Raw genomic sequence first — 24344 nt, 5'->3', positions numbered from 1 at the left:
ACCACCTAACTGGGAAGAAATTGATTTGCTGCCTGGTTTTCACGTCCAACAAATAGACACAAAGAAAAACTGACTGTGACAAACAACAAACTGAAAACAGAGAGCTAGAACAGGGAATGCAAGTTTGCGCCCAAGTACAAAGGTGCCACTGTATAAATGTACAAATGTACTAGTGGGCTGATATGCAAATGCACAATGAAGTGCTGGGAAAGCATGTGAAGTACGATCTGCCATAAAGCATCTGAATAACTGGAGTGATGAAGGAGACATGAAGCTTCTACGTCCTACAGGCTGAAGTCCAGAAACGCCGACCTGAGGCCAGTTACTCTGGAGACGAATGTCCTGACAAGCACACGATTGTCAAAAAGAAATAACTTGTCATGGGCAGTCGACTCTTGTTTCGTGTCTGTGAAGGGGCTTTGTGTTGTATCAGAAAACAAAAATCCTGAACGTGTCATCAGGGTCATGTCAGCTCGAACATGGAGCCTTGGACTGAAAGGTCAAAAGATGTCGACGTGGATTTTACAAGCTAAAACAAGCTGCAAGCAAAAAAACATGACACTGTGCACAAAAAATACAAACTGTCTACAAACGCAGGCCCACATGACGGAAACAGCCTCTAGTCCATCTTGTACTCATGCAGTGAAAGTTTTCAATTTGATCAAATTATTTAGTTTTTGTTATACAGTGCTTGTTTCTTCAGCAGTTTTAATTTTCCTCCTTTTGCTTTACTCAATGTTTGTGTAACAAAGGAAATTCATTGTCTGTAGAAAACCTACATGTTAATAAATCTGTTAATAAATCTAGTTTCATGAGGATATGTTCACCTTCAGTTTGATGACTCCAGGTTTACACTTTGTAAACTCATCTGTTCTGTTGGTGCATCTGTGTTGTGTCTGTGTTTGTGTCTGTACTGTGTGTGTCTGTACTGTTTGTGTGTCTGTGCTGTTTGCACTATTTGTGTGTCTTTTTTTATTGACCTAGTGTGTCTTTGCTGTGTGCCTGTACTGCTTGGGTTTCTGTGCTGTTTGTACTATTTGAGTGTCTGTGCTGTTTGTGTTTATCTACTGTGTGTGTCTGTGCTGTGTGTCTGTACTGTGATGTCTGTCTCAGCTGTGTGTCCGTACTATATGTCTGTACTGTGTGTATCTGTTTGTGGGTCTGTACTGTGTGTTGGGGTCGGTGTGTGTCTGTGGTGTGTGTGTCTGTTGTTTGCAGATGTTCATTAGCATTTAGACATGGACCCTTCAGTCCTCCCGGCTCCGCCCCCCTGCTCTCTGATTGGCCGCACTGTTACCGGAGCTGTCAGCCCTGCTCGGGAAGCTCCGCTCGGCTCAGTCCGCTCCTCAGCTGCTCACCAACGGACTGACTGCGGCCAGCGGCAGCCTCTCTGCCTTTTGTTAGCCGGGGGCTGGAAGGAGAGGAGAGACCGACAGAGCCGCATCCATGCAATAGCGCACTTTGTAGTAAAATGATCATCTGTACGAGTAAAATGGAGAGAACCCAGTTCCCCCTGAGAAGCCCGTGCCAGCGCGTCCAGAAACAGGTCGGTACGAGCTGACGTTGTTCCCCCAGTTCCACAGCGGAGCTAGCGGCTAACCGAGCAGCCTCCATTCATTTGTCCCAGCGACTCGTTTATACCGAAGAAAGGAGCTGCTCTCGCTAGCGGCTCTTTTTAACAGCAGTTTCTTTGAGTCTGAATTAAAACCCTTCAGCAGTGAACAGTCTGTGTGTGACATTAAAGTCCAGCTCAATAGTTTGGTCAGTGTCTAAACTTTTTTTTTTTATCAGTAACGTTACAGAGTCGACTAGCCAACAAGCAAAGTTCTCCTCTAGCTAGCTCTGCCCGCAGTTTGTCTCCGGCGCTATGAAAACACAACTAAACACCAATGTGTGTATCGGGATTCAATCCGTTGTGGACAGTTTCGCAAATTTTTTCCCCATTCAGGGACATTTTGCACTTTACATTCCCAGCTGGAACAAAAGTCCCGTCGACCTCGTAGCGATCCTCCACTTTCAGCCGCTAACGTTACGAAGCTGCGTTAACTAGTTGTGTAGATGAGAACATTTGTGTGATTGTTCCTCTTTCTCTCTTGTGCACCGTGTGTTTTGTGGGTTTAACGTCTCCGCTGCAGTGACAGCGAAGCGCAGACTCCGCTTTTGTTGTTTCCTCCAGCGCTGATCTGAGAGATTCATCTGACTGTGGCGAAACGATTTGAGTTTTAAAACACAGATTTATTTAAAAATGTTGCGGCCCAGTGATGGAGGAGGTGGCTGCAGCGCGAGGAGAAGTCTGTAGGTGAGGATGACATCATCCGAGGATTTGGGACAGAAATGTCACAAGTACCGCGGTGACGTTTATTCACTTTATTAGATCTAAACCCCCTCCGGGTGACACAGAGGTGGATGTACGGGTTTAATCCCCCGAGGACTGACGCTGGATGGATCCGCGTTCGCCGCTCGCCGTCCCGTTTAATGTTGCCCACTTTTATTGTGCTGTTATTGCTGAACTGGACTGCCAATCAAAGTTGTTTTTCTCATCTGTCGCTGCTCTTTCACTTTGCAGCAGAAGGGGGGCGCTGTGACGCGAGTGCGCTCCAGAAAGACGTGTTTGCTGCAGATTAGGCTCCAGAAATTGAGCAAAACAGGGAGGAATGCAGGCAGCGAGGGATTCAGAGAGAGGAAAAAACCTGCAGCCCGGTTACAGGTCCTCGTTCGTGTGTTCTGTCCCCACCAGCACCTCTGTCCGTCCGTCCCTCTGTCTGCTGCTCATCCTCACTGTCATTCATTTGGCCCTCGCTGCACTGCTGTTGCATTCGACTCCATACTTCCTCTGTAACTGGCGACGAGCATTCAGTAACATTATCGCATGGATAATGTAACGCGTGCAGGGCCACATTCGTGATGTTGAAGAGGTTAACAACCTCTGAGTTTTCCAGGAACTTGCAGCAGTTGCCGAACAGATCCCAGAGCTGTCTGTTCAAAAATAAACAGGGGATACATGTTGTTGCATTTAAGCTCCAGCAGATTTGGTCTCTTTAACATGGTGGTGCGTCCTCCCCGGGCTCTACCTGCCTGTCGTGCTGTTTTCTGACAGGTCCAATCACTCAACGGCTTTGTGTGGATGCAGTGTTTTTATTTGTCTTGGTTGTGTTGTATGTGCTGTCCCACCCAGCAGCCCCACCACCACCCTCCTCCTCCTCTCAGACACCTCTTTGGGCTGCAGCTGGTTTGTTGAGTACTTCTCCCTGAGTTCAGGTTGCAGAGCCAAAATCAGCCCTGGCTGCTTGTGTTTCCTGTGATTTAAAGAGGGGGGCAAGGGGTGGGGGGGGGGGGGGGGGGGGGGGGGTTATGTTGCTTGGACGCTGGTGCATGATAAGGATGGACCCCCTCCAGGCTCAATCGGAATGCAGATTGAATGTCCCTCTCCTGTATCTGCAGCCGCCCCCCTTCTGCAGCCCACCATTACTACCACACACACACACACACACACACACACAGACACACACAGACACTACATGCGCACATGCACGTCTCATCTCGAGCTGACACATTTACCCTTGGAGGGCCGGTGGCGTAATTTTTCCATTTCTTTGTGCCACCGTGGTCCTCTGCTCTCCCTCATGTCGCTGCTCGCACAGGGCTGCTGCTGTTTGGTTTTGTCACCCTGCTATCAAAGCCAGTCTTTGTCTCCATTTACCTTTCTTCCCCTCGCTGACGTCACCTCTGTTTTTTCATTTCATCCCTGCCTCTTGCTCCTCTCTGATCAATAAACAAATGACCTCTTCTGTGTTGGGAGGGGGGAAGGTTCATTTTTTTTTTTTTATGTCGAATGATCTGCACCTGTGAATGTTAGTGACCCCCCCCTCGTGAGGTGTTGTTTAAATCATCTACAGCCGGCCCATAAGTTAGGATTCATCTTGTGATTTTTAATACAGCAGCTTTAATATCAACACAGCCGTCGCCCTCAGGCTTTTGTTTGACTTGAGAAAAATTACTCCCTTTCAAAATAGGCTGCTTCTGGGCATACTGTGAGCAGGATTAATAGCTCCATGTGCAGGAAGCCTTTATGATCCTCTGTGCTTCAGGAGACGTGTTTGCATCTATGCAAAAACCAGACTGTGCTTTGTAATACCACACAGTCACCTATATGATGACGTGTTCCTTTTCTGTTTTATATATCCACCCACACGTGTTTGTTACCAGCCTTTTCTCTTTCATACGGGTGGTGTTTTTTTTTTCTTCATGTGGGTGGACAGTAAGAAGCATATCACCTTATCATAAGTGCTGCTGCTTTGGGGCCTGTTTTCAGACAATAGAGACAAAGAAGTGAGCGAAAGTGTCGGGACTTTTTGGCAAAGGATGTCTGCCTAAACCTAAACCCCCAGTGTACATTAATCACAAGTGCTTAGTTCTAATGATAATGAAATCATGTGGGATGGATCACTGTACTAAATCACTGAAACGAAGATGGCTTCTCTAAATCAGTCTAGCAGCTGTGAAAAGGGGAAACGAGATGTGTTTTTGATGTGGACTCACCTTTTCATAAGTCCTGGGTAGTTTTCATTCCGCGTCGTCAGAAACGCACCATCCATTGTTTTGAACAGGAGGCGACGCAGAGCTTTAATTTTGCTTTTGTTTCAAGGTGTCAGCAGACTCGGTTAAAAGCTGGTTGATGTCTCATTTCCTGCCTCACAGCTCCTCACGCCATCAGTTGTTCCTCTTTCAGTTTGACTTGTCCAGCGTTATTTGTTCAGACATGTTTCGTGGGATTGCACTTTTTCCTCTGTGATTGTGTGATGCCAGAATGGTGCGATCACTTATTTCACTAGTCACAGCTGTAGATTTTTTAAGTTGCTGAAGACTGACAGGACCAGTGAGTAGAATCGTATGTCTGTGGAGATTCGTTGTGTCTCTCTGTTTGGCTTTTCTTTTTGTATTTGTGTTTTTCTCTTGATGACAACTGCAGTGTGTTTGTTAGCTGACAAAGAGCTTCTGCACAGATAAGCTAGAGGAGTCAGAAGTCTGTGCCTTGCTCGGTGACACTTCAGCAGGGAGCACAGTGCTGTGCCCAAGTTCTGTCACCTGATTGTCCATGATGTCGCTCTTTGATAAGGTTTTTTTAATGGGATCATATTCCTCTGGCTTCTCAGGAGTGACTGCTGTCCTCTGCTTGCTCCTTATTTTTTCCTCACACCTTTGATAAATCTGTGGTGCGGGTCTGAAACCTAAAAGTCGAATATGTCTATTGTTCTGAATTCATATCCTTTGATGTGCTGTGATTCTGAAACTTACATTTAGTTTCTATTACAGCTGTAACGGATGAATTAACATAACTAGAAGTGTTCATATTTCAGTTACAGTTTCTTTACTCTTAAGTGGGGCTCTATTTGTAGCAGTAGATTAATCGTGATAACTCATGAAAAAGAATGAGAAATCAATATACTGTTACTTTCATTGCCGATTTCTTTACGCTTATTTATGTACACTGTTGTGATTATACTGTAGTTTGTCCTACTTGAGCCCATCGTCAAATCTGATGCATAATTCATTTATATCTTGGCCTCAATTTCTTGAATAACCAAATGCAAGGAATCCCTATCAAAACATTAACATCTTCTCAATGTGTTAAATATATTGTATTCAGATTTAGTGTCTTTATCTGTGTAAAATTGCCGACACAAACTTAATTCAATTGATCTATTTCATACATTGGAAAATCACAACATACATTCAACAAACTGAAGAGTGAATTTGTTCACAAGGCTCACTCACATTCAGATGTAAAGCATAATCAGCTAATGTCGCAGTCGTAGCTTATTCTACACAGACAGATAGAGAAATAGGACAGGTGGTATTTTAAGCACTCGGAGCATGTTTTCTGTTCGGTGAAGGATTCTGAAACGCTGGATAGTTAAACAGTCTTCCTCTCTTGTTGGAGCAGTAACCTAGATTCTGCAGTGCAACATGCTCATCAGTAGCTCTTGTGTTTGGAGAGAGATACTTTAGCTCTCGTCAATAGCTCTTTTGATTGGCAGGCACCTGTGTGCTCTACGTTCGCCCCACGCCGTGTCCCGTGATCCTCGACAGGCCAGATCGAGGGTCGGGGTCTGTGTCCGAGCCCGTCTCATTTCGTGCCAACTCCTGCTGCAGACACACTGCTTTTTAAACACCTCCTTGTTTGAAAAGAGCCTTTTCTTATTGGCTTTTTATAAACAAAGATTAGGGCCATATAAACATCAGTGTAAGACTCAGGATTTGTTTAATATGCACTATGTTAACATGTCTTTTGAGATCTGAGCATGGGCCCTTATGTAGGTCAAGAGGTGGAGCCTGTTGTAGGATCAGGAGGAAACCCTCATTCGCTGCAGGCAGAAGTGAAATATCTCATGGAGCTACCAGCCAGATAAACATGGTGCCAAAGAGCTGCTTGAAGGCCCAAAAGTCACCGTTTGCTTCGACTGTCCGTCACACACGTTGAAGTCATTCTGATTTGAGCGGAGCGTAATAGTCCTCGACAGCAGCCTGTGCTGTTTGAGGAAATCTTGGTCAACATTCATATGGCTCAACTGGGAGTGAACCATTTGGCTCTGATGGTCACTGTGCTCTCAGGTTTCACGTACAGAGGAGCTGAGTCCTCTCCCGCGGTCGAGCCCTCCAACACGTTTTCCTAGAGGTGAATGTGCGGGAGCGGTGATAAAGGGCCGTTACCGACGAGGGCAAGTCCGCTTCTCTCTCCACACGGGTCTGTTTCTCTTGGCCTCCGGCTCGTCCGCCCAGACGCTTCCATGTTTGTGTGTTTGGACTCATTCATTTCTTTGCTGCTGCAGCGTTTTCCCTCTTGAAGGCCTCCTAAGCCCAACTTTCACATTAGTTCCTTCATCTGTGGTTCCTCCCTGCATGTAAATCCCCCGTTCAAAAGACAACCATGGTTGTTTTGTTTTCCTTGGTCTCAGCTTCGGGCTGTTTTTTTTTTAAGGTTTCTCATTAGTTTCATTTCACCAAAGGGAATTCCTGTCAATGCATGGTACTTCATCTACATTTTATAATAACAATACGGAAGACTTGTATTAAGCACCAGGCCCCGCTGTGGCTAGAGTGAGTTAGTGTGTGTGTGCGCGTGTTGAGCTCCCAGTTGTGCACTGTTGTTTGCTTGTTTTATTCTGAGAAAAAAATAATGTGAGGAATGCATTTACTTGCCAGTGGAGCCGCTATCACAGTGTCATGGCTGCTGCTCTTCCAAGAGTCTCGGGCTGATTTAAAGGCTGGAACATAAGTTCAGACCAAAGCCTGGTCTGTCCTCACACAGTTTGGACACTGAACTCCAACTGTATCTTGAGACCTGCTTTTACTTCAAACTTACTTCCAAGGGACTGTCATCGCCCTGTTAGTCGTATTTAATCCAATCTTATTCAACATAAAACATATTATATGTCTGTCACAGTATCTTGAAGCAATACATTTCTTAATCATTGCTCAAGAATCACAAAACCAGTGGAGACATTAAAACTGTCACTGTGGACTATGACGATCTGGCTGCATGTGTCTATTTTGTTTTTCATTGATTAATCTGCTGATTACTTTTCAATTTCTAATGAATAGTTTTGTTTGTGTGACAACTTCAAACTGCTTGTTTTTTCCAACTAAAATCCCAAAAGACAAAGATATTTGATTTAAAGTGATTTAACAAAGAGAGGCCGAACATTTTCATTCTGGTGCAGCTTGAAAAAATGACTAAAACAAGATAAAGATTACAGAGCTGCAACTAACAATTCCTTTTTTTTAATCAATAAATAATGTTGTAAAAAATCTAAATTTATTCAGTTTATTGATATAGAATGAAGAACACCATCAGATCCACATCTGACTCGTTATAACCAGCCAATATTTATCCTTTTGGGTAAAAACAAACCTGATACGTTATACGAATCCTGAGATAGTTTCACTGATTGGTGAGTTTTCAGCGTCACTGGCGACAGGCTCAGCGTCACTTACATATCTCAGCTTGCACTGCTGTAACAAAGAGCTTAATGTTGCTCCTGTGCCGTCAGATACTGAGCTCCCTCCTCTGTGTCCTGCTCTCTGTAGGTGGTGGTGAACGGTGAGAAGGAGCGCGTGTCACTGCTGTTCATGAAGGCTCTGGTCAGCAGGGGGAGCGTGGACGCGGTTTTCCAGCAGATGGCCTCTCACCCTCAGTACTTGGAGAGCTTCCTGCGCACACAGCACTACATCCTGCACATGGACGGCCCTCTGCCGCTGCCATACCGCCATTACATCGCCATCATGGTCAGTGAATAGTCTGCTATTGTTACTGCAAAACCAGCATCTCACCAGTTGTCATTCTACTGTACAATTTACTCTCCCCATCTGTTATGGCAGCATTCATTATTTGCATTATTCCAAAATAAAGAATAACATCCTCTAATATTTGAGTTGTCTGTCTTTTGTTACCTCCAGGCTGCTGCACGACATCACTGCAACTACCTGGTGTACCTGCACTCAGCTCAGTTCCTGAGGGTGGGCGGGGACCCTCTGTGGCTGCAGGGTTTGGAGGCAGCACCACCTCGCCTTCGCCTCCTTGCCCACATCAACAAGGTGCTGGCCCATCAGCCCTGGCTCATCGCCTGCTCACATATTCAGGTAGCAACGCAAACAACAGGCAAACCGCACACAACAAAATAAACAACAACTTTAACAAGGACAGTATGAAAATATTGTGATTATTATCCTTGAGGTGTTTAGTTGATGCGACCTGTGAGACCCTGAGCTCTGTCTCTGCCCCTCCAGACCCTGCTGAAGTCGGGCGAGCAGTGCTGGTCGCTGGCGGAGCTGGTGCAGGCCGTGGTGATCCTGGCCCACTGCCACGCCCTCTGCAGTTTTGTGTTTGGATGCGACACAGACTCAGACTTTGTCCCTCCCTCCAAATCTCCTAACGGTACCCCCCCGACCTTCTGCCCCTTTGATGCTGCCAACGGCAACACCAACGTGCCTCAGTCCCTCGCCACTCCCTCCGAACACAAAGCACGACGACGGGTGAGAAACCACACTTGTATTTTATAAAGTCAACATCACAGAGAATTACAGAAAGATATACCGGCTGTTTAGTAAACACATTTTTTGAATTTCATTTGTCCTGGTTTCTTTATTGTTGTGTTAATACATCATCATACATGTAAGCTGTGGAAATAGAGATGAGGGTTAATGTTGAAATATTTTAACCATCCCCCCCCCCCCCTTCGTTGAGATAAACTGGCAATTACGATTATAAATAAATTATTAAAATTTGGATTATTCTAACAGTTTCGGTTTTATCATGATTATTTTATCACTAAAGTAAAAAGGAGAAGTACAAGTAAAAAAAAAATATATTACATTTTTTTTTAACACAATGATCGGAAACAGGGGAAATGGAAATCAACCCATTGAGCTGAAACCAGAGGAAGACACGACTCTAACACTTAGAGAGAAAATGAATCAACAGCTATTCTATCGACTCATCAGTTGATTGTCAAATGTTTTCAGCATAGTTGTAGATTATTTTCTAAGAGAATTTTAGTGTCCAGGTTCTTCTCTGCATAGGAACATTAGATTTATGAAGATATATATAGTTAAAACAGTGAAGTTTGAATAAACCAATCTCGTGGAGTGAAATGTGGAGTTGAGCAATCGTTATTTTCTCTCTGTATGAAATCTGATGTAGCTTAGTCTCGTTTAGGTTTTTTTGTAGAACTAATCTATATAAATATGAGATAACAGGAAATAATAAATATATGAAGAGGTTATTTCGTGGCAGAATCCATAAAGGTTGATTTAACTTCATCTGTACTTTATGTGGTGTCTGTGTCGACAGTCTCTTGACTCCAGTTGCGACATGGCCTGTCTAAAAGAGAGGATCCAGAAGTCTCAGGAGGAGCGTGAGAAGAGAGAGGGGCGTCTGCTGCAGACCCAGACGCTCCAGCAAACAGGTACATGATTGGCTGGCGAACTCAGAGCCAAACGAACACTGCTTTGATGTGCCCACTGACTTCGGGAGGGTCATCTCGACTGTTTTAAATTTAGATCACATGGTGTGAAACTTGAGCAATTACCACACATCGGTCACATTTATTGACACATTCTCTCCGCCTCCTTTGCTTTCATCGTTTCTTTTTTTAGACCTGGAAGAGGAGGAGGAGATAATATGCTTTGCAGACCCGTCGCGTTTCATCACAGACCCCAACTTCTGCTACGTGGAGTTCGCTCGGAGAGAGGAGGACCACTTCCAAGTATTCAGAGTTCAGGTGAGGACACTTTGCATGAACATGAACACAGGTGTTGTTGTCAGTAAACTTTGTGTGTGTGTGTGTGTTGAGGCACTTGAGGCTGTAGCCACAGGGAATATTTGCCCCAGATTTGAAGATTAGATTAACACACTTCTAAATCCAAAGTATCGGATTACAACCCGTCACCCGAGCAACCGACCAGATCTTCAACATGATACAGGAATTTAGATTTACTGTCAGTTCATGTACAGTAAACCGACATGTGTAATATAAGCCTCAGTCCCATGTCTGGTAGAATTTACGATGTTTCTATGTTTGAATGGCCGAGTTCCAAACTGCACCAGTGACACAGTCGACAAAGAGTGGACCGCCGCGGCCAGTGGCCAAATTCAGCTGTAAATTAGGTTTCTATATCAGGCCGCCCCAGGCCCAACGGCTCAATCAATATTGATTTTGACGTTTTAATGCACTTGTTTGGCTCCGGATCTCCAATTTATTCCTGGAGGGAAAATTACAGATAATCATCGGAACCACGAGTAGTTTTTTTTTTTATCCCCTCAAATATTTACAGTTCTTTCTTAGATATTAATTAACACAAGGCTGAGTGTTCAGATTTTTTAACTGTATTCTGGTAGCCAGTTGTTTACGATAAGATAATATAATATAAACGTTTATTAGTCCCATAACAGGAACATTTGCAGTGTTACGGCAGTGACAGTTAAGTGCTATTAAAGTCACTGTATATTGTTAAAAACATATATATATATATATTTCCCACTTTACTTGAAAAAACGATTCAAATAACATCAGAAACTAGGTTAAATTGTGTGAACACGTCTCAAACAGTAAACATGTTGTTGTTGTTTTGACTCTGTAGGACTATTCATGGGAGGACCACGGCTTCTCCTTAGTCAACAGATTGTATTCGGACATCGGGCACCTCCTGGACGACAGATTCAGGAGCGTGACCACTCTCCCCTCGTTGCACAGCTCCGACCTGAAGAGGGCGATCTGGAATTACATCCATTGTGTGTTAGGAATACGGTGAGACCCCTTTTATTCACCTGCCAACAATTAAAACACAATTTTCACACTCACAAAACTCCTACTTTTCGATGTAAGTTGAGTCAACAAGCGTTTTTTTTTTATTTTGCGACCACAGCTATGACGACTATGACTACGGAGAAGTGAACCAGCTGCTGGCGCGGGATTTAAAGCTGTACATCAAGGCGGTGGCCTGTTTTCCCGACGCCACCAAAACTCCAGTGTGTCCTCTGAGTTGGGCTCTACTCAAACCTTCAGAAAGGGTAAGGAAGAGGTTATTTTACACTGACTGCATGGGGGTGCAGTGGTCACCTCACAGGAAGGGGGACTTTCTCTGGGGTTCCTCCAGGTTCCTCCAGGTTCCTCCACAGTCTGAGACATGCACATTGGGTTTAGGTTGATCGAAGACTCTATAAACACCACATGTTAACTCTCTGTGTGTTTTCTCCTTCAGATCCATGTGAATTTGCTCATCATGGAGGCGCGGCTGCAGGCGGAGCTGCTCTACGCTCTGAGAGCCATCACTCAGTACATGATTGCCTAAGTGCTCGGAGAGGCACCAAGTCGAAACTCTTCACCGGTACCGAGAGACCCAGAGACGCGAGGACGAAGACGCAACGGGACGAGAGCGCCACTTGGAAGGACACAGCTCCGTTGTTTTGTAGCTGTGCCTCATGAATATGCTTCTCTTTTCCTCAGAGTTAATGTATTTATACCATAGTGTGCCACAGTCCCCTCACCCCCCCCCCCTCCTCTTTCTACCAGACTCCTGTTGTGACGTCCTCCTGTCAAACATCTTGACTCTCAAAGATAATGTGCAATTATTGACTAGCGTTGTTTTAATTTGTTCCTGTTATGTGTTCCAGCTCGGTCTGCGAGAAACCGCTTGGGTGTAGCAGCGTGTTACAGTGGCCAATCTTGTCCTTTTTGAAGTTGGATCAGTCTCCTTTACTTTCCCAGAACATATCTCTCTGTACAAGTTGAATGAATGTCAGCGGGAGACCAGGGCCTTTGTTTTTGTTGTTTCTTTGGACAATCCTCGTCAGTGTTGGACGACAGTAAACAGACTGTGAAGGACGACCGTTTTGCTCTCCCCAAGCATTTTGTATTAATGCTGGTCAAGAACACACACACAACAGTGACACTGCTGGAAGTTATCACATCACTATAGTTTCTTTTAATAAGCACTTTTTAAAACTTTATATATTTATAATGCAAGGTAGCTTGTTAGTAGTGGACATTGAGACACACAGTGTGTGGGTCTGATTCCTTTTCTTTGTCACTGTATGACATGTAACAAACATTTTTAGACTGTTTGTCCGGAAGCTTTCAGACTTTTGTGCTCAGCTGCAGATCTGAGCGAAGTTTCTTCTTGATCCGAGAGATTTCAGTGAATATTCTTACGGGAAGCATTTTGAACAATGAATGATTTGACACAATTTACGCCTGAGGAGAACATTAGTAACTGAACTGAAGCGGCCAGTGAGCTGTTTCTAACAGTTAGAATGAGGCTGAGCCAATTTCAGCATGAGTTGGGTTTTTTTGCACTGAAATGCTTCAGAAATGATCAAATACTGACTTTCAGACCAAGGTCATTAAGAATGAACTTAGTGATGAATTGGCAGGTGAAAATGGAACGGACGTAGATCTGCACTGGTCGTGAGTTGAGGTTACGTTCAGATCTTTGCTTTGTGCTAAAGCTTTTTTGTGAGCTGTATCAAAGCCGAAGTGAGAATCCACGGTACAGTTTGCAGAGAGGAACAATGTGCAAACCAGTTGTTAAAACCATTTTCTTTTCTTTGTCTTTTCTTTTTACAGTTTTTGTAAACGGTAGAGTTCTTTTCCTGTTTAGTTTCTGGGTGTGACGGTAGGACCCGCTTGTTGTGCTGCAGCCTGGGTAGACGTAGAGGTGTGTCGGACGGTTTTAGAGTTAGACATTAGGTTTAGATTAGAAAACAGAAGTGCATATCGACTAAAGCAAAGAGCTGTTAATACAGGTGCCTTCAGGATTAAACTGGAGTGCAGCTGAAGCGGAGGGCTGTGACTCCTGGAGTCTGAATGTGGGCTTCGGTTGCATCTGGGCAACGCCGACACCTGACAAGTGTTGTTTCCCACATGAATGAGAACTGTGTTTTCTTACGGTGGTCGGCGCCATTTCTGATAAATATTACAGCTGTGTATGCCTGTTTTGTTTTTTAAATCAGAAATCATCTACGAGCCCCAGCAACTCAGCGAGAGCCTTTGACACAGATGGATGTTTAAAAAAAAAAGTTCAACTTTAGCCGAATAAAAAATATTGACAATTAACTTTAAAAAAAATAGAACAAATGAAAAACAAAAAAAATGTTTTTGAAAATGTGAAGAAATGTTTTCTATAAAGATGCTTTATGAAAATAACTGCTGCCTCCTGTGGTCTTTTCTACAAGCTGCATGTTTTTACTATTGTAGAAATCACACGATCCTCTTGGTATTGAATCACTTCCCTACTGTTTAGCCTTTGTATTTTCACTCATTTAAAATCCACTCGTGGTTTCTACGGACATCATACATTCTAAAATGAACTAAAGGCCTTTGAAGAAAGCTCTAATCCTAGACTAACACATTGTCTTTCAGCAGATTTGATCAGGGAGTCTGGCTGCTGTGTTTCGACGAGCTGTAGATTGTCGGCTCAGGCCGGTGAAGGAGGAATTGCAATAATGCAAACAAAGGAGATAACGGCATGAATGGAAATCTGGTTCTTCTGGTTAAAAACACGCTGAACTTTTGAGTTTCCCTTATGATTGACTTGTCCTCCAAACACATTGTGGGGACGGAACATGAAATATTTAAAATGTGGAAAAATATTTAGATTATTTACAGCAACTTACATTTTCATTTTAACAGTAACCTCCCCGTCTTGATCTGCAGATAAACTCTGACTTTGAACAAAATACAGAAAAAACGAGTGAACTTAAAACTTTAATCTTATAATCTAACCATATTTGCCAAAATTCAATATAATTTCTAATAAATTTAAATAACAGCAGCTGCTGTAGCTGTGTGGTTACTGCATTCCTGTAAAGCAGCGCCCCCCAGTGGCAGATTACCATATCTGAAGCTTCAAAACTCAATTTGCACCAACAACTCAGACAAAGTGGGTTAAACAGTTTATTGAATTTATTTCTGCTGTTCAGAACTGTTTGTCATCGCTGGCTGACTTTACAAGGAGTAAAGAAAGAAAACGAATGAAGGGGGGGGGGGGGGGAGAAAAGAACAACTATCAACATTTAATCAAAAATCATAAACATAATTGGCTTAACCACAAACTTATCAATCCCTGCCCGCCCCAACCTCCCCTTTGTAAATGGAAATAAAAAAAAACAACCCTCGCCGAATACTAACAATACTGTATCAAATGGGGCAAATTTTTAATTTTCAAAGCAAAAATACAGGAACTAATGGCTACTTTATAAGGAAACGGAGGGAAAATATGTAGTTTTAATTACTTGGAGGGGGAGATACAAGGGGAAGTCATAATACCACATCTGCCTTTTTTTTTTAAGGCGGCAACAGTAAACTAGAGACGTGAAAGCCTGCTGCAGCTGATTCTCATAAACAAACCACGTTCACATGCTGCGGTCCGTCCTATCCACAGTTATTAACATCTCTGACACCTGACCATTAGTGCGGAAAAACACGGGGGGGGGGGTCTGTTGCACATACAACGTCCTAAAATAACATGCTATGTTTTTAAACATAATAAGAAAATCATGCAGATTTAAAAAACTGGCCCTTGGTTTTTAAGTGACCAGGTTGGGGGAAGGTAATTATGTACTGAATATATATTTAAAAAAACATAAATCAAAAGGGAAAGGATCTTGATTGTGTTCTGCAACAAAACCAAATCAAGATCCTTGCGCTGAATACAGAAAATTCAAAGATTCAAAAGGCCCTGACTTGCACCCACTGCACCACATGGCGTACTCCAGGTTATGTCACGGAAATGACGTCTAGCACCAAAAATAAAACACAATACACGTGTGGAAAAACGAGAAAGTGCTTTGTATAAATCAGAGGCTAACATATTCACATAGCTACAGTGAAATGATGAATAGTAGGAGTTTAACTGTTGGGATGTTTTTTCTGATTCACAGGAAACCTGACGGTTATGAACAAAGTCTTTACATACAAATACAAAACACAAACTTTTCAAAGGGGGAGATCACCAGATAAAAGTCCTTAAGGTGAGAGAGACATCCTGCTACACAGTAACATCATGCTATAGTGTTTTAAATGTTGGCAGTCCCAAGAAAAAAAAAAGAACGAGGGACAGGATAGTGCTGATAAATGTGACTGGAGAGCGAGAAGAGGTTTCTCTAGAGAAGGAAGTGAAACGTGAGATCAACCGAAATGTCTCCAGGAAAAACTAAAACAAAGATATTGGTTTCCAGTCTGTTGTAACAGAGTAAAACAAAACTTAACATTTCTTCTTTTTTTTTTCTTTTGCTATCATCACGTTTTCTGATTAGATCTGTGCGGAGTTGTTTGTTTCTTCTGAGCGACCCTGAGAGGTAACGGTTGCATTAGTCTCGTTTTGAGATGAGAAAGTGGCACAGGTGTTTTTTTACATCGTGCCACGCTTCAGCCCAGATTCCTTTCAATCGGATCCACAACTGATGCTATAAAATAATGAGGCAGAGAATCAGGAATTTTTAAATGGTCAAGTATTGATGCGTCAGATTTCTCGTTACAGGCGGCGTCTGTAGCTAAGCGTATGTACACCGAGATACTGTGTCAGGCCCAAGCACCCTAAATGCCATGCGAATGCAAATATTAGTGTTCCTTTGGTTATGTAAAAAAAAATCTACACGCATCTCATCCTTTACAAAAATAAAAGTATAGAAAATTACTGTTAAAAATGATCTAAAAACACTTCCTCCAATGTAAAAAAAATCATGTGTCATTAGTAATATATTCATACGTATTAATATCTCATTTATTACCTCCATCTAAATTGTATATTAAAACTATAATCAAATATATTTTCTTTTTTCGTACATCTCACACACATTGTTTTAATATCTTGAATATTAGAGCTAAATAATTAAAGTGTGAGAGGATTTCCTGACATGAGGCCCCCACATCTCCGTCCCCCTCCCCCTCCCCCTCCCCCCACCCCTAGACAAAATATCAGGAAAATGTTAAATAGCAAAAACCTTCAAGAAGTGATTTTTCAAATTTCCTTCAAGATTTAAGTTTGTTCTCCTGATAAATCTGCATAGCGTGTCATCATGTACATGTGCAATGTGTACATTACATATTGTATTGTTTTTTTTATACAGGATTTAAACTCTTTTATAATGAAATGGTACAACCGTAACGTGTGTTCTCTTAGTTTGGGGTCCCTGTGTCGCAGGAAACCTAAGTGCTTTGAAAATGCACAGGCTCGAGGGGAAGAACATAAAAAAGAAGGAAGAAGGAAAATTAAATCAGGTAGACCATTCGACAGTGGAGGCATATTGCTGTTTAAGACAATGTAATACTTGGCCAACCAATCACTCGCTGGCAAATAAATTTACCCATGAATGCCCTGTGTATGTCACAAATCACATTTCTTCATTTTCTTAGTTTAACTGCACATCAGGAGTTAAAAAATAAAAAATAAAAAACACCCTCTATCTCACGTCTATCTCACCACACTGGATTGAAAAATGGCAAACTGCAAAAACATACCCTCTCAGGTGAATCACCACATTAGGGCTAGGCGATTTAACAATACGAATAATTATCGCGATGCAATGTTCTTCAACAGCAACTTAACAAAAGTTCATTTTTTATCGATGTGATGCTTATGCATTGTGCAGGCCTGTGAGAGGTGGAACACGTCTCATCGTTTTGAATGGTCCGCCTCAGAATTGTGAAATATTTCGCTGTTCGCTGTTTTCTGCCCATGAACAAGAGCCACAGTTTCATTAACTGTCAAACAGGAGTGAGAATCAGTCTCTAAACAATCATTGGCTCTTTATCATGATAATTGTCGATTTCAACTGATATGAAATTCAAAATGTTTTGCTGTATCGCCCAGCCCTACACCAAAACAAATAAACTTGTAACTCTTTCCTCTAAAGTGAGAAAATGATTCGTACGCGTGATCTTAGCCTCAGCACACGATTGGGCCAGACATAAAGCCGATGTTCAATCAAACATTTTTATATCTCCAGTCGTCCGGTCTTTACTTTTCCATCTCTTCAGCATCGCAGTCACGTCATGTCAAGGAGGACGATATGTTTCCTCGGGAGGCGATCGGAGCTGGTGCGGCAGAGTAAGTGCACCTCGCTCAGACAATCAAACAGCATCTGGTCTGGCAAGTCATGCTATGCAAGTGTCGATGGGGAAACTGGCCTTTTCTCCAAAGACGCACAGTCCGTCGAGTCTTCAAAACCAAACCCATCGAGATCGGGGGGGGGGGGGGGGGGTACCGTATCGACCCTAAAGCTATTGTGGTGAAACACAACTGTAATATGAACCCCCGGCACGTGGGGGCTCGTGATCTGTCTTTTCACTCTAACAACATTATTTAACATGTCTTTAAAAAAAAAAAAAAAAAAAACGGTTTGAATTCAAAGGTAAAAATGGCTAGCAGCCAAACTGTTGCAAGTGTTATTATAAAAAAGAAAAGGAGAGATTCTGTGCATAGTAGCCTGCGTCATCTCCTCCCTGTCCTCTGCAAGTGTTGGCACAGGACATGAGTGAGGTCCGGTTTAGTCCGAGGGAAGTGTTGCGGTTGAGAATCAGCCATCGTGAGGGAGGAGGAATGCCCCGGTCGTGTCATATTGTGAGGTCATCTTCATTGGAGATCAGTTCCTGCAAGATAAGACGATGAAGAGAAATCTAACATCATCCTATTAAATAAATAACAATTCATTTCATGTGCTTATCTGTGCACAAATTAATGTCAAACAAATTCTGAAATGTTCAGTTTACGATGATATTAAACAGAGAGAAGCAGCAGGTTTTCACGTTTTAGAAGCAGAACGTTTATGAATTATCAAATTAATATTAATGTTGTTTATTGAGCCCAAATTTACTGATTGACTGTTTTTCTTGTTTTCTAAAGCTGTACATTTTAATATCTTTTAGTACTAAACAGATGAAGAACATCCTGTGGAGTTTTTACCTTGTGCTCTGGGAAATGTTTTTGACATCTTCACTATCCTCTGACATTTATAGAATAAAAAAATCTATAAACAGTAGATGAATCGATAAAAACAAGAATCATTAGTGTGAAGGAGGAAGCTGGGAGCGGATCAGTTTACCTGGCTTTGCGTTGTCAGCCGAGGAATTAGCTGGGGACCCAGTTGTGAGCGGAGCCCTGTGTGGTGGCCGGCCCCGCGTAGCTTTGGCCTCCAGGCATGGGGTCAAAGTTGAAATCAAGTCCGTCTCCGTCCATGAGGTCACTGTTGATGATGTAGTCCACGTCGCAATCCAGGTTTTCCGTGAACATGTCCATGTCCAAGTCTGTGGGCAGTCGGTCCTGACCGGCGGGGAAGCAGGACGGAGCTCCGAACTGACCCATCGCCTGCAGGCTGAGGCCGGGCCCTCCATGAAGAGAGCCCAGCGCTGGCCCTGCGGCGTGCTGGGCTTTGAGAGCGGAGAGCTGTGACGGGTCTTGAGACATACCTGAGAGGATCATCCCCAACCCCATCTGAGAGTGATGCTGGTGTTGCTGCTGCTGATGATGATGCTGCTGCTGCTGCTGCTGCTGCTGCTGCTGCTGATGTTGTTGTTGCTGCTGATGTTGCTGCTGCTGTTGGAGAAGGTGACGCTGCTGAGGCTGCATCTGAGCCTGAAGTGCCATGGGGGCCACGGTGTTCGGCTCCAGCCCCTTACCCAGCAGCAGCTGATTGGGTTTGGGCCTCACACCCACCACAGATGAACCCAAATTCATCAGGCCCACCCCTCCGGGATTAGGCATGAGGGGGTCCACCTGGGTCATCATGACATCACTCGGAGGGGGGGAGTCGGAGGTGAGCAGGGCTTCCAGACTGGAGGGCACGTGGGTGCTGTAGTGGCTGGTACTACGAGAGCTGGAGCTCGACATGGGGTTGAAGAGGGAATTGCTGAAGGTCGTCTGCTCTTTGCTGCTGGTTCCGCACTGAGAGATGGAAGCCTGGGTCCCAGTGTGGGGGGGGGCCTGCGGGAGGCTGGATGGTTGCAGGTGGTGGAAGGAGGAGAAGCTCGAGCCCCGGGGCAGCAGGGTGGAGGCGGAGGGCAGCGGAGTGGGAGGTGCTGGTGGGGCTGTGCTGGGACTGGCCCCTCCCTGCTGCCCGGTCATCAATGTGAGGCCATCAATCAGATCCAACTCCTCCATGAGGGTCTCGGTGAGGGTCGGGGTCAAGCTCCTGGACGCGTATCTTCCCAGCAGTCCGTCCTCAGGCAGGTTGTCGTCGTCCTCTTGTCCAGGAGCGATGGGGGACAGACGTCCGCTGAGGGTGCTGGCATTGGAGCTTGTGCGTGGACGGAAGGTGGTCCACATGTCAGCGTCATCCAGGCTGCCGCGGGAGGAGGGGCTACTGCTGTTGACCCCCCATTTGGGAAACTGCTGGGACGAGTTAGGGCTGTCTGCACCTCCTGACCCCGTGCCGCCGTCACCTTGCAGCGCGCCTCCAGCACCGGCTGCTCCCGCCAGCTTCTTGGTCTGCTTGGCCCTCATCCGACTCTTCAGCAGTTTGCTGCTGTTGTCCATGGAGGCGGCTCGGCGTCGAGGAGCTTTCCCGGTCTTCCCTCCTTCTGGGTTGAGCATCCACCAGGAGCTCTTTCCTGTGGATTCATTGTGTACCCTCAAGAACTTGTTGTGGAGTGATAGGTTGTGGCGGATGGAATTCTGATAAAAGGGGGAAGGAAAAATAAGCAGATTAAAGATAGATAGACACGCTTGGTAATAAACAGTCTTAGCCACGGCCAAAGTGTAAGTGATTTTACAGAAACTAAAACGTAACTCACCTCAATATGATATAGAAAATGGAATTTTCTCATCAAAAGGAAACAGAAAACTCCTCTTACACACTGTTATGTATATATTTCCTTCAGATCATCCTCAAATGTTTAAATTTGTCTTGTTGTGACACACTGATTCATTTAACCTCCTAGATACATTAGAACACATTATTTCTCCTGTAATCGCCTCGCGCACAGACTCATTGTAAAATCCATAATAGAATCTAAAATTCTTCCCATCGTCCAAGTCTTTAATGGTCAGACTCCAGGCACTTACAGACTGACTTATGGTTCCTGTCTGCAAAAGTGTGTGGGGGGGGGGGGCACCCTCACCACGTTAACTTTCCGTTTTGCTGAAGATCATAGTTACGGCTGGCTCAGGTGTGATCGAGACTTCCCACAATGCATCTCTCTCCTCTGCTCCTTCTCCAGCTGTACACATTCATACCCTCTAATGAATGCTATATTTGATATCAGACCACCTCCTGCCGCTATTACAATCCTATTATTATAACTGTTAAAGATTTATTGTTGTTATTATTGGCCTTGTTTAAGTTATTGTCTTAATATTATATATGGAACCCCCACGTCAATGATATTACTAAAAATGAGTTGCCAACATTTAAGACAATCTTTAGAATAGTTTTTTCGGTGAATAACTTACTTTCAATCAAAAATGACACAAAACAAATCTCAATTACTTGTTTGTGAGAAAGTACTTCTCCTTTGCTTTACGTTAAATTAAAGTTTGTCTGACAAATCAAAACATCCATCGTCACCTGTAGAATAACCTTAAACTGCAGATTCATGAACGATGGAAAGTATGCATTGAAACAGAACAATAAATTGTCCTGTCACCATGCAGTAGAAATGAAATAATGATTAAAAGTCATTCAACTATGAGCAGTGAATTCACCAAAAAACAACTATGCAAGAAATAATCATAACGATGAGGATGTTATATATGATGTCATATAGAGATATTGGTTGTTGTGTTTGCTTTGATATTTTCTAATTGAATGTATTTGTGTTTATTTAACAAGACCAAACAGATCAATATAGTTGTATACTTAGTCTTTCACGTGTATTGATAAAATATCTATGACTTATTCAATCATTACATTTCATCTTGTTAAATGATGCATAGACACACTCACACACACACTCACACACAGACACACACTCACCTTCCAGCCTGCTGAGCTGTTGCTGTCCCCTTTGTCCCTGAAGTAAGGCACAGTCTTCACCATCCACTCGTAGATCTGGGCCAGGGTCAGCCTCTTCTCCGGTGAGTTCTCGATGGCCTGGCTGATCAGGTCCGCGTAGCTCTGGTTCCCCCACGCGTTGCGCCGGGACGATCCTTTGCGGGGCGTCGCGCCGGCTCCGCCCACTCCGGCCCCGGCTCCGCCCTCTGCCACCGCCGCCTCCGCCTTCTCGGGTTCTGACGTGATTTGCTGAGGCTCGGGCTTGTCCTCATCGGCGGGCGGGGTGCCGGCGGCGGACTCCGTGCCATCCGCGCCCTCCGGTTTGACAACCGAGAGGTCGGGCCTCGGCAGCGGCCACGTGCAGGAGCGGGGTCTGCTCTGCGGCTCGAAATCTGGGTCAATCGGGGGCACCGAGGACTGCTCCATGGCGGCGCGCTGGGTTTCCACTCGACCTCAAAGACGGAACCCACTCAAAACATTTACCTTCGAAAAGTTTGAAGTGAACTCTGAGGCCGGAAGATGCGAGAAAAAAAATAATAACTTCCCGACACAAAAACAAGATGCTTCACCCACCGAGGGGCCTACAAGAGAGACCTAGTAATCTGGACACACCAATAGCCTCAGTTAATCCTCAGATTGGAGATTAGGGAACCCAAATAATCTCCTTAATAGTAACTATCATAAACCTTCCGATTTATATAGAATGAAGGAGGCTGGGACGATGCCAGTCTCTTTGTTTGAATGAAATAAAAACAAAAGTGGCTGAGTGAGGATGAGCAGCACAACATCTGGATCTATGCAGATTTAGTCCCTGCTGTGGATGAATTAAACAATCAAAGAATTTACATGGATATAAAACAAAGCTATTTCTCTAAATTAAAACTTAAACTATATAATTGTCAATGTAAGAATTTCGAAATAGTATATTTGAACTATGTTTAAATATTTTTTTTAACTAATATTAAAGTTAGTTGCGTACCAGATTCAGCAAATTAAATATAAAATTCCTGATCCAAACCCAGGAGGTTGTTGTATTTTACTATAAAACCATAAAGGTTACAAACAGGGATTAGCAGGCGACTGTCCGTCTGCACTTGTAAACAACGTGATGTCTGCGCTCCACAACACAAAATACCTCGAGTCTCAAGATTTATTTTTCTTTAAATCCTGAAACGACCCGCAGATAGTCAGAGATCGGTCCGGAGGGTGCAGGGGGGGGAAACGGCAGATTAACCGAGCAGCGGTTCTGTGTTCATCGAGTGTAAAAAGAGTAAAAACAGCGCAGTGGCCTGTGGGTTAAAGCGACCGAACACGCGGAGAAGTCGAGCGAGGGAACCCGGGTGAAATCAAACCCACGACGGCGGTGGGTTAACAGAGTTCGGCTGTTTAAAGTGTGAGGAAGTGGATGGAAGAGCAGTGAGAGAAGTCCGTGCTTCAGGTCCGCCACATTGCGGACAGGCGCATGTCACCATCTGCCATGTTTCTCCACACTCCTGCGGCGGCACACGATGCTCGTAGAGGCGCTGTATGAAAAGCCCTCCGTCGACCACGGCCCGCGGCTCGGCCGAGCCTCGTCTCGGTGATCGCGCTCCGGAGCGGATCCCCCCGCGGGCTGGCTGAAGCTGGCTGGCCTCCGGAGGTCTGTCGGCTCCCGACGCCGCACTTTGGAAACGGCACGACAGCCTCCGTAACGTTAGCTGCGCCGAGCTCCTGCTACTCCAGAGTTTACAATCCGGGGAAAAGTCCGCGAAAAGCCGCACGCAACTCCCCCCAAGTCCCCGCGTTTGTCGAGCGGTGGGTCCGGCGGGACTTCCTGTCGTCGTGAGGGTCCAAATATTCACTCCTCCGCCGTCTTTTTCACTTGTTTTGTTTTGTTTTGTTTTGACTCGAGGCGAAGACTCCCTTCTGACGTCTGTTTACCACTGTCAGGCGGCGCGCACTGCGCATGCGCCGAGCGGGATTCTGGGAAAGCGAGTCATTCACGTGACAGCACTCAGGCGTAAACAGCGGCTCCGCGAGGCGTTGTGTACCTGTCGTGGTCCATTATGTAACCGTTTATGAAAGTGTGCTAAGCCGCAGGTAAACTTAGGTTATTTGCAGAAGGCTATCGCGGTCAAACGTGGGACAAGTAGGCCACTTAGATATGGGTTTGTAGTAGAAGTCAACACTTTTTTGTAGTAGAAGTAAAAAAACAACAAGTTAGTAATTTTGCTCAAGTCAAAGTACATACCTGAAGTCAGAAGCTTTAAAGTAATTAAGTACAGACCTTATATCAGAACCTGTTGTGAATTGAATGTCTATTTGTGTTAGTCCACTGAACTACAAATACTGCCTGGAGTCAAATTCCTATGTGTACTAGTACATAGCAAATAAAGCTGAAAGGCAGATCTAATATTAGAACGCTTCACATTTAATTGAAAAAATCCGAATCAGAAAGGATTTATTGGCAAGTAATTTTACACCTACCTGGAATTTTCTTTGGTAAATTCATATCTTGACAGATTCTATTGTTCGTAAATACTATTGTACATACAGGTTCACATTTATTTATAAAAACATTGTATTGCCTTTTATATTAATATTACTGAATAAACACAAACATTGTATAATTGATGAACACTACCCAGTGATGCGATTTAAAAATAACTCTCTGGCTATATAAATGTCTGAGGCCTTTGCCCTGCATTTTGTTAGAGAATTTTTTTATTTTGAATTAGCTGTTGACTGTCTGATTCTCAGAACGTGTGAGGTTTTCTGTATCGTGTTTCCCTGCGATGTCACGATTGCCTTCTCGGCATCTGTAATAGAACTTTAACTGGCCCCCGTGTTGTGTATTAACTTGTGTCAGATTACACTG

General features: G+C 44.1%; 2 protein-coding genes across 2 annotated transcripts; one reads left to right on the top strand and one right to left on the bottom strand.

Moving 5' to 3' along the window:
• The first annotated feature begins 1346 nt into the window (after positions 1-1346).
• On the top strand, positions 1347-13703 carry sesn4 (sestrin 4). Its single transcript, XM_062393896.1, has 9 exons — positions 1347-1546; positions 8089-8286; positions 8458-8640; positions 8788-9033; positions 9851-9965; positions 10156-10280; positions 11140-11306; positions 11425-11569; positions 11761-13703. The coding sequence occupies exons 1-9, from the start codon at positions 1472-1474 to the stop codon at positions 11848-11850; spliced, it is 1344 nt and encodes a 447-aa protein (XP_062249880.1). The 5' UTR covers positions 1347-1471; the 3' UTR covers positions 11851-13703.
• Positions 13704-16804: 3101 nt separating this feature from the next.
• On the bottom strand, positions 16805-23416 carry foxo4 (forkhead box O4). Its single transcript, XM_062393554.1, has 3 exons — positions 21470-23416; positions 18602-20169; positions 16805-18149 (listed from the first exon to the last, which is right to left on the bottom strand). Exons 1-2 carry the CDS (start codon positions 21911-21913, stop codon positions 18628-18630), a joined length of 1986 nt encoding a protein of 661 aa, XP_062249538.1. The 5' UTR covers positions 21914-23416; the 3' UTR covers positions 16805-18149; positions 18602-18627.
• Between the last annotated feature and the right edge of the window lie 928 nt (positions 23417-24344).

This window comes from Platichthys flesus, chromosome 8, assembly GCF_949316205.1.
Source record: "Platichthys flesus chromosome 8, fPlaFle2.1, whole genome shotgun sequence".
In the NCBI taxonomy this organism is placed as follows: domain Eukaryota; kingdom Metazoa; phylum Chordata; class Actinopteri; order Pleuronectiformes; family Pleuronectidae; genus Platichthys; species Platichthys flesus.
Note: the sequence above shows the minus strand (reverse complement) of the source record. Positions and strands in the feature narration are given on the sequence as shown.

Excerpts from the sequence above, each read along its gene's own strand:
- sesn4 (XM_062393896.1), top strand. The coding sequence starts at position 1,472 with ATGATCATCTGTACGAGTAAAATGGAGAGAACCCAGTTCCCCCTGAGA. Across the intron at positions 8,641-8,787 it reads TCGCCTGCTCACATATTCAG|ACCCTGCTGAAGTCGGGCGA; the intron begins GTAGCAACGCAA and ends CTGCCCCTCCAG. Across the intron at positions 11,307-11,424 it reads CATTGTGTGTTAGGAATACG|CTATGACGACTATGACTACG; the intron begins GTGAGACCCCTT and ends TTGCGACCACAG.
- foxo4 (XM_062393554.1), bottom strand. The coding sequence starts at position 21,913 with ATGGAGCAGTCCTCGGTGCCCCCGATTGACCCAGATTTCGAGCCGCAG. Across the intron at positions 20,170-21,469 it reads ACAGCTCAGCAGGCTGGAAG|AATTCCATCCGCCACAACCT; the intron begins GTGAGTGTGTGT and ends CCCTTTTATCAG.